This window comes from Quercus lobata, chromosome 6 (genome assembly GCF_001633185.2).
Source record: "Quercus lobata isolate SW786 chromosome 6, ValleyOak3.0 Primary Assembly, whole genome shotgun sequence".
Taxonomy (NCBI): Eukaryota; Viridiplantae; Streptophyta; class Magnoliopsida; order Fagales; family Fagaceae; genus Quercus; species Quercus lobata.
In genome coordinates this window covers 35225203-35235195 of record NC_044909.1, presented here as the reverse complement: position 1 = coordinate 35235195, position 9993 = coordinate 35225203, and the positions used below count along the sequence as shown (strand labels likewise).

General features: G+C 37.8%; 1 protein-coding gene across 1 annotated transcript; it reads left to right on the top strand.

The window, feature by feature from the left end:
• The first annotated feature begins 6847 nt into the window (after window positions 1-6847).
• LOC115993777 (bZIP transcription factor 11-like) lies at window positions 6848-8221 on the top strand. The gene has a single exon (XM_031117749.1). The coding sequence runs from the start codon at window positions 7441-7443 to the stop codon at window positions 7891-7893; it is 453 nt and encodes a 150-aa protein (XP_030973609.1). The 5' UTR covers window positions 6848-7440; the 3' UTR covers window positions 7894-8221.
• Window positions 8222-9993: the final 1772 nt, after the last annotated feature.

Here is a 9993-nt window from a genome sequence, read left to right as displayed (position 1 = left end):
TAATTATAATGGATGTTTGAGTGCAATTTATAATTATTGCTTCTTATGATGAACTCATTATTAACAAAAACTCTATAACAATTATGTTATAATATATATACAATATTTTTCAAAATCATGTTACATAAATATTATAATATTATTTGTGCATGGTGTTACTAGTTTACTTATAGTTGTAGTCCTCACACACTCTCTCTAATAAATCTCACTTTATAATTAAATAAATAATCATTTCAATAATTTATCCGAAAGCAAAAACTTAGTATATATTAGAATTTATCTAATAAATTAGATTGGCGGGTTTGATTTTAGAATTCTGTCTTTTTTTTTTTTTTTTTTTTAAAGCCCAATCAAACTTCATTTTTTTAAAAAAGAGAAGTCAAAATACAAAGCATCATGGGCTGGTGGTGGTGAATCTTCCAACCACACAACTTTCTCATCTAGGACATTAGCATAACGAGCTAAGGAATGGGCCATTGAATTGGCACTATGCTGAATACAATTAAAAGACACATAACGAAGACCTGCTGCTAAACAACCAATATCATCATAAATCACCCCCAAATGAGACCAGTTTGGATTAGTGGAGGAAACAGCTGACATAACCAACGAATTATCCCCTTCAACAATCAACTCCGAGAACCCTGCATCTATAGCAAATTCCATTGCTTTCCGACATGCCAAAGCTTTCGCCTCCTCACTGTCAGCCATGGCTCCACCCTTCACCGATAAAGCTGCCATAACTTCCCCAGCTGCATTGCAAATCACCGCTCCTACCCCTGATCCATTTGCAAATGTAGCCGCATCAAAATTCAGCTTATACAGCTAACCCGTTGGAGGCTTCCAATTCTGCAAAATTCTAGGAGAGACCGAACCAACTACAAGTGAACTATGGGCTTCTCTATACTCCCTTAAAAAATACGTGGCTCTCTTGTTTAACTGCCCTGGATGTTGCATACTTCCGCCATGTAACAGTGAATTCCAGTGATGCCAAATAAGCCAGCTTTGGACTAAAAATGCCTCGAGCTCCTCAATTGACAGTTTGGCCATCATAAATTGAAAAAGCTTTAGAAAATCATCCTTCTACCCTCCACACTTTTGTATCCAAGCAGTAGACCCAACCCAAACATCTTTAGCAACGCTACATTCCCAGATTGCATGGATCATCGTCTCTAAACACCGTTGACATATTTCACACCTATCTTCTGTCAGCACTTATCTTCGAACTAGGTTCACCTTTGATGGCAGAATATTAAGACAAGCTCTCCAACCAAAAACTTTAATTTTGCTAGGTACACGGATTTGCCAAAGCTGATTCCAAACCCAGTGATCTACCTTCTATCCAGAGCTCTCTTCCCTCCCATTGGTGTCTCCATCTAACATGCGAGCAACATGATATCCCGATTTAATAGCATACTTTCCATTGCGACAATACTTCCACACCAACTTGTCTTGCACCTGTCTCCTACTTAACGAAATTCTAAGGATTGCCTCGGCATCAAACTGATTGAATAACATGTAAATCCTCTCCCTATCCCATTGGTGCACACTCCAATCAATTAAATCCGAGACTCTCCATTCCCATTCATCATATTCAGCTGGAAACAGAATCTTATTATCAGGATGATTCGGTATCCACTTGTCTTCCATCACTCGTATTGAAGAACCTGTGCCCACCCTCTAATAGCAACCTGTTTTTAGAATATTTTGAGCAACCAGCACACTCTTCCAAACATAGGAATTATTAGGACAATCTATCGCCTCCATGAAGCTACATCTTGGAAAGTACTTGGCCTTGAAACCCCTATATAAGAGTGAGTTTTGGTCTTGTACTAGCCTCCAACCTTGCTTTGCCAACATTGCTAGATTAAAGCTCCTAATATCCCGGAATCCCATACCACCTTCCTTCTTAGGTTCCATCAAAAAATTCCAATTCTTCTAATGAATTTTCTGTTCATCACCAGTTTGCCCCCACCAAAATCGTGCACATAGGGCATCTAACTCATTGCAAAGCTTTACTGGCAACAAGAACACTCCCATAGTATACATTGGAATTGATTGGGCCACTGCTTTGATAAGTACTTCTTTTCCGGCACGAGATAGCATTCTACCTTTCCACCCTTGAAGTTTTTTCCAAATCCGCTCTTTAAGATATGCAAATGTTTGGTACTTGGCCCTCCCAACCAAAGTCGGCAAACCCAAGTAAGAATCAAATCTATCCACTTCCCTTACTCCCAAAGCTTGTTTGATCTATTGCTTCTGTCTCTCAGATGTGTTACTACTAAAAATATACTAACGACTTCTCAAAATTAATGCATTGTCCAAAAGCTTCTGCATACTATTGCAACGTATCATATATCACCTGCATTTCTTCCTAATTTGCCTGACAAAAAATTAAAGAATCATCTGCAAAGAGCAAGTTAGAAATACTAGGAGCCTTTCTGCAAATTTGGACACCATGAAGCCGTGCCTCATATTCCATTTTGAAAAGCAAAGAAGTGAACCCTTCTGCACATAAAAGAAATAGAGAAGGTGATAAACGGTCCCCTTGGCGGAGCCCTTTCGAAGGGATAATATTTCCATATGCTTTACCATTAATCCGAACCAAGAAAGAAGGAGTTGTGACACAACTCATTACCCTATTAATCCATTCCTCTGGAAATCCCTGTTTAATCATCATCCCCCTCAAGAAAGCCCACTCCACTCAGTCATAAGCCTTACTGACATCTAATTTCAAGGCTAGAGCTCCTTTCTTCCCCTTTTTTCTCTCGTGCATGGCACGTAAAGTTTCATAGGCTAGCAACACATTATCAACGATAAGTCTACCTGGCACAAAAGCACTCTAGGCATGAACTGGGGTAATATAGTCTTCAATCTATTAGCTAGCACTTTAGATATTATTTTGTAAATGATATTGCACAAGCTAATGGGTCTGAAGTCTATCATCTTCTTAGGTGACTTAACTTTTGGAATAAGAACAATATGAGTAAAATTTATTTCAGGTATAATATTTCCAAAATTCAAAAAATCCAACACAGCAGAACTAACATCATTACCAACAATATGCCAAAACTTTTGATAAAAAAGAGCATTCATACCATCGGGTCTCGGGTAGGTCCCATTTGAAATAATGCTGCTTTTACTTCCTCCACACTGTACGACCTAGATAACTCTTCCTTCATATCTGTAGACATCCTTTGGGGAACTGTGTTTAGACATTCCTCCATCCTTTCACATGTACCTAAGTGAAAAATTGTCTCAAAATAATTAATAGCCACCTTCGCCACCTCTCCAATGTCCTCCACCCAATTACCATGTTGGTTTTTAATACCATGAATGAAATTCCTATTACGCCTTTGGGAAGCTTTTGAATGGAAAAACTTTGTTTTCCTATCTCCATTCTTCAACCAGGATACTCGAGATCGTTGCGCCTAAAAATATTTCTGCTTAAGAAGAAGATCATCTAATTTTTTGCTTGCTGCCAATACTTCCTCTCTACTCTCCTCTGTTAACTCTTCTTCATTCATCTTTTCAATATTTTTAGTTAAAAGTTTTATCTCATCCGTAACAAGAGCTTTTTTGGCCGAACCCTAAGCCAACAATTCTGCCCCACACCCCTTAATCTTGTCCATTGTTGCATGTAGACCAATTGCCACTCCACCTGAATTGGTCCAAGAGTCCATAACCACTCTTTCACAATCATCCCACATCAGCCAAGATTCTTCAAACCTAAAACCACGAGGCCCTCCTCCCCTGCAATCACGGTCTGTTCTAGTCTGAAGAAAAATCAGAACATGGTCAGATGCATGGTTGAATCCGTGGCTGAGAGTACTAGCAGAAAACTTTTTTTTCCACTCACGGTTTGCAATGGCTCGATCCAATCTTTCTCTAGTATTAGCTGCCCCAAGTCTTTTGTTATTCCACGTAAATTTGTACCCTTGAAAACCTAAATCAAATAAATTACATAACTCCAGTGCTGCCTAAAACTCTTCCATCTATTTATACTGAGGTGGATGTCTACTTTGCTTTTTTTACTGATGCAGAATCACATTGAAATCTCCTATAAAACACCACAACCCATCCACAAATGAGGAAATATGTGATAATAGCGCCTAGGATTTCTTTTCTCACTTGCTTCTGGCCACCCATAGAAACCTGTCAAGAACCAAGTAAAACCATCATCCTTGACCACCTTCACTAATATATGATTCTCTGTAAAATTAATAACATCTAACTGAACCTCAGATTTCCATAACAATGCTAAACCTCCCCCAAAATAAGGCTTCTTTACAATGAACTTATTCAGAAAAGGCAACTCTCTACCATGATTTGCAAAACCTTCTTTATCTAGGCTTGTCTCCATTAAGAAACAGATTGTGGGAGCTTGATCCCTCACTAACTTGTGAAGGCTTCGAACTGTCCAAGAGTTTCCAGGCCCTTGGCAGTTCCAATTGAGAAGTTTCATTGCGTTCGGCAAGGGTGCATGAGCACCCCCGCGGTTTCCTCTGAACTAGAATCAGCACTGGTTTTTCCCCGCTTCACCACTTCAATTTGCTCATCCTCAACCAGGTTGCTACCCTCTCTGCTTGTACTTCGTTTCCCCAAAACTGACTTAGCTCCTTCCTTGATAAGTTCCATAGGCCCAATTTCCATGAGCCTTAGCCTAGTCCATGTTGCCTTTGGTTTTGGGCTTTAAGGCCCACTTCCAGAATCCACACTCACCACTTGCATAAGATCCTCCACTTTAGCGCCTTCCCCATCATTTGAATTTAGCACCATGATTTTAGTATCAGATACACCAAATCCCACACCTTCCTTGTATGTCGCCTCAATCCCATTAATCTCGGGTGCCACGTAGTGTACTTCCACATCTGTTCCTTGTTTTCCATTATGCCTTTCCTTACGTAACTCATCTTGTTCCCTAGGGCTAGGTACAGTTTCCTCGCCGTCCACCGCCTGTGTTACGTGACTGGCCTAAGCAGTCCAAGCCTCCCCCCGTTGAACCTCCCCACCTACTTCTTCCCTAGCAGAATTCCTGCGAGAAGGTGAATGATTCTGGCCACCTATAGCCTTCAACCAGTCCCCATATTGACAGCTTACCTCCCCCTCATTCTTAGTTTAAGCAAAATATGAGGCACAATGCTTTAAGTCATGTCCCAGTAAACCGCAATAATGGCAAAACAAGGGAAGTCGCTCATACTTAAAAGTAACCTAATGCCTCGTACCCTCTGAACCTGCCAAGAACGCACCTCTTCGGATTGGTTTTACTAGTGGAATAACAACTTTAATCCTCATAAAATAGCTTTGGCCCTCAGGTTTTTGTTTTTTCTCCACCTTAACCACCGACCCCAATTTACTTCCCATAGCCTCTGCAATTTTGGGTGACACCAAATCAAAAGGAGTGCCCCATATTTGCACCTAAAGGGAAACTAAATCAAACTTAATGTTGTTAGCCGTCATCCCTACTTTCCATTGAAGCAACATCAAAACCTGGTTATCAAAAGTCCACGGCCCACCCTTAAGCACACAATTCATCTCAAACTCAAATTGGAATTTGAGTTGAAATAAATTTGTTCCCACCTCAACAATCTGGACAGCTTCCTCCAATCCCCATGCCCTTTTCAAAGTAGTTATGGTTGCCTTCTTATTGAAGGGGCGACAAGTAAGGAACTTCCCAATCAAACTAAGTGCACAACTCTCCAGCCCTTCTTTTCTTCCCTCGTCCAAAATCTCAATTATCTCCTCTTCCTCCAAAGTCAATCTCATGTTCTCCAGTATACTCGTAACATCATGTGCCATGATAGCCAAACTATGAAAATAAAAGAACAGAAAACACAAACCCTTAGAAAACCTAAGGGAGGGATATCTCGTAATAGAGAGAGAGAACTCCTACTAGCGAGGAGAGAATATTAGAAACATTCCTTGACATATTTTGTTTATTTTTTAGGTTTAGGAATGTAAGGATTTTCAAGAAATTAAGGGAATCTATAAATATAATTCACCCACGCCCATAGTTATTTTCTACTTCCCACCTGTTTTGTTTGAAAGGTCGTTCGATTAAATTTTTTTTTTCTTTGGAGTATGGTAGAGTTTGTTGAGCGCAGTAGACTAAAGTGAATAAAATGACTAAAATCTTATATTATTCTGAAAATTCCAAAGTGCCATGCCAGTGTGAATGATTAAGCAATAATGTGTACACATTTCATGCAAATTTATTTTGCACTAATATGGTGAAAGTTGCCAACTTACCTTGGCTGTTTTTCTTTGCGCATGTGAGTGAACAATCCCCCTCTCAAGTCTCAAAAGACTTTTACAGCAGTAGAGTCTAGAAGGAAAATAATAGTAATTATTGGTAAACACCTTTTTTTTTTATACCCAATTTCACAAACATTCTGTCCATAACTATTTTATGGATTTATCATTTTTTATCGATCACTTAAAATCGCACGTATCAAAAAATTATAAAATTAAATATAGTTTAAGTATATCCATAAGGTGATTGAGAAAAAGAATAATATTAAGCTCTTTTCTACTTATTATTGACCACACTATTTCACACTATTTGACACCACTTGATTACATATGCAATTAAGTTTTGGTGAATCATAATTTTTACATAAATGTACTATGTTTTTCCCATTTATCCAAAAAAAGATCCCACTACTCATAATGGCACATCAATTCAATTGGCACAAAAGTTGTATCACATGCTTTCTTTTATTATTTTTAGTTTGATAGAATAGTTGCTTTCAGCCCAAAAAAAAAAAAAAGATAGAATAGAAGTGCTTGATTATTCTCTTTTCTTTTTTTTAAAGAATATTTTATTATTTTACAGAGGGCGCTGTTTGGTCTATAAAATCCACCAGCAATACCCCTCAGAACTTCCTCTTCTCCTCTCTTCTACCCCCTGTAAAATCTGGGCCTCTCTCTTCTGGCTCTTTGATTCTCTTCAGGTCTTCTAGATTTAAAGCTCTGAAACTCTGCCATTAGAGACCCATATCCCTCTACGAAAGAAGATCACTCTCTCTCTCTCTCTCTCTCTCTCTCTCTCCTTCTGTATCAAATATTTTTTTTGATGCTTAATATCTTTTTCTTGATGTTTGAGACACTATGTCATCTCCAGTAGTCAGTGAAATCCTCACCCTCCGGCGCAGGACCCACTTAGTTCAGTCCTTCTCTGTTGCTTTCCTCTACTGGTTCTACGTTTTTTCATGAACAAGCTCTCCTTCTTGTCTAGCTAGACCCCATAACTAGGTCCTCTCTTAATATACATATTATATTTAAGTTATTTTCAAATAATTAGCATCTAGGTCCCGTGCTTTACTATTATCAAGCATAACCCAGATAGATAAATCTTGTTTTTCTTGAGCTTAATATTGATAATACTACTGGTGATAACAATATATCTTAAAATAACTATTTTTGTTAAGCATACTATATATGGCTTCTTCTAGTGGAGCTTCTACAGGGTCTGAAGGCGATGATCTCCAGCAAGTTATGGATCAAAGAAAGCGGAAGAGAATGCTTTCAAATCGTGAATCGGCACGTCGATCAAGGGTGCGCAAACAGAAGCACGTGGATGATCTGATGGCCCAAGTGTGTCAGCTCACAAACGAGAACAACCAAATCCACAGTACCATGAACATCACCCTCCAGCACTACATGAACATTGAGGCTGAGAACTCAGTTCTCAGAGCTCAGATGGCTGAGCTCAGCCACAGATTAGAGTCTCTCAATGGGATCATCAATTACATAAACTCAACAACTGGTCTTTTTGAGAGTACAGATCAACAGGGCACTCAGACCCATGATGATAATAGCTTCATGAACCCATGGAGTTCTAATATCTATGTGAACCATCCCATAATGGCCTCTGCAGACATGTTTATGTAACAATCCTTTTGGATCAATCTTGGTCTCCTAAAATACTCATAATCTTGCTGAGTTGGTGTTGCTTGTGGTGCTTGTCCAGGTTTCTAATAAGTGGACAATAGTCTACATATATATGGTAGTCTCTCATGTCTTATCCTTTTTCTTTTTCTTTTTTTCTTTTTTCTTTTTTATGTGAATTAGGTTCCTGCCTGTAATGTCAAAGGCAAAAAAAATATTTTAGAGAGGATTGTGAACGATGTAATTGGGTTCTTGGTCTGTAATTGGTCTGTAATTGGGTTACTATATATTGATAATGATATATAATTAATAATTGTGTTACTTTAAGTTATTGATTAGTGAAAATTGTTGTGTTGGAGTTGCTAGCATTACTTTTATTCGGGTGATCTATTGGTGACATAAACAATATCACGAGAATGGTCTCACTCTCTTCCTTTCCAGCTGTTTAATTACTCTTACTTTTTTTTCAGTTAATGGGTGCACAATAAGCATGTCATTATAGGTCGCGTATTGAACTAGTAGTGATTTGGACAAAAGCGATAGCATTATTAGTCTTTCCTTGGATGGATATGATTGGACAAATTTTGGTGGACCTATAAGATATGATGAAATTTGGAAGTTGGTGTTTACTAGTGGGGTCCTCTGGGTAAGGTGGAAAAGAAAGGGTCTTTGGACATAAGGAACATCCTTAAAATGATGAGCTCAGAACAAAATTACTGGCTGGGAGAATAAAACAAAATCCTACACCTGAAAGTTCTAATTAATCTGAATGGATTAATCAAAGTCATGGGAAGGTATCATACATTGCATTATTTTTCCATTATATCTAAACGAAGGAGAGAAATGATATATATATTCGATATATGAAATAATTATATAGATAAATCACATTAACAACTTAAATCTTTTTGTTTTGTTTGGTTAGAAAGTTTCACATCTCGTGCCTCGAGCATATAGAGAGAGGAAACTTACTTGTATTTTGGTGGACCTATAAAACATGATGAAATTTGGAAGTTAGTGTTTACAGGTGGGGGTCCTCTGGGTAAGGTGGGAAAGAAAGCTTCTTTGGACATAAGGAACATCACTAAAATGATGAGCTCAGACCTAAATTAGTGGCTGGGAGAATAAAACAAATCCTACACTTAAAAGTCCTAATTAATCTGAATGGATCAATCAAAGTCATGGAAAGGTATCATGCATTGCATTATTTTCCCATTATATCTAAACGAATGAGAGAAATGATACATATATTCGATATATGAAATAATTATATAGATAAGTCGCATTAATAACTTAAATCTTTTTGTTTTGTTTGGTTAGAAAGTTCCACATCTCGTGCCTCGAGCATATAGAGAGGAAACTAACTTGTATTTTGGTGGACCGATAAGACATGATGAAATTTGGAAGTTGGTGTTTACAAGTGGGGGTCCTCTGGGTAAGGTGGGAAAGAAAGGGTCTTTGGACATAAGGAACATCACTAAAATGATGAGCTCAAAACTAAATTACTGGCTGGGAGAATAAAACAAAATCCCACACCTGAAAGTCCTAATTAATCTGAATGGATTAATCAAAGTCATGGGAAGGTATCAGGCATTGCATTATTTTTCCATTATATCTAAACGAATGAGAGAAATGATACATATATTCGATATATAAAATAATTATATAGATAAGTCGCATAACAACTTAAATCTTTTTGTTTTGTTTGGTTAGAAAGTTTCACATCTCGTGCCTCGAGCATATAGAGAGAGGAAACTAACTCGTATTTTGGTGGACCTATAAGACATGATGAAATTTGGAAGTTGGTGTTTGCAAGTGGGGGTCCTCTGGGTAAGGTGGGAAAGAAAGCTTCTTTGGGCATAAGGAACATCACTAAAATGATGAGCTCAGACCTAAATTAGTGGCTGGGAGAATAAAACAAAATCCTACACCTAAAAATCCTAATTAATCTGAATGGATCAATCAAAGTCATGGGAAGGTATCATGCATTGCATTATTTTCCCATTATATCTAAACGAATGAGAGAAATGATACATATATTCGATATATGAAATAATTATGTAGATAAGTTGCATTAATAACTTAAATCTTTTTGTTTTGTTT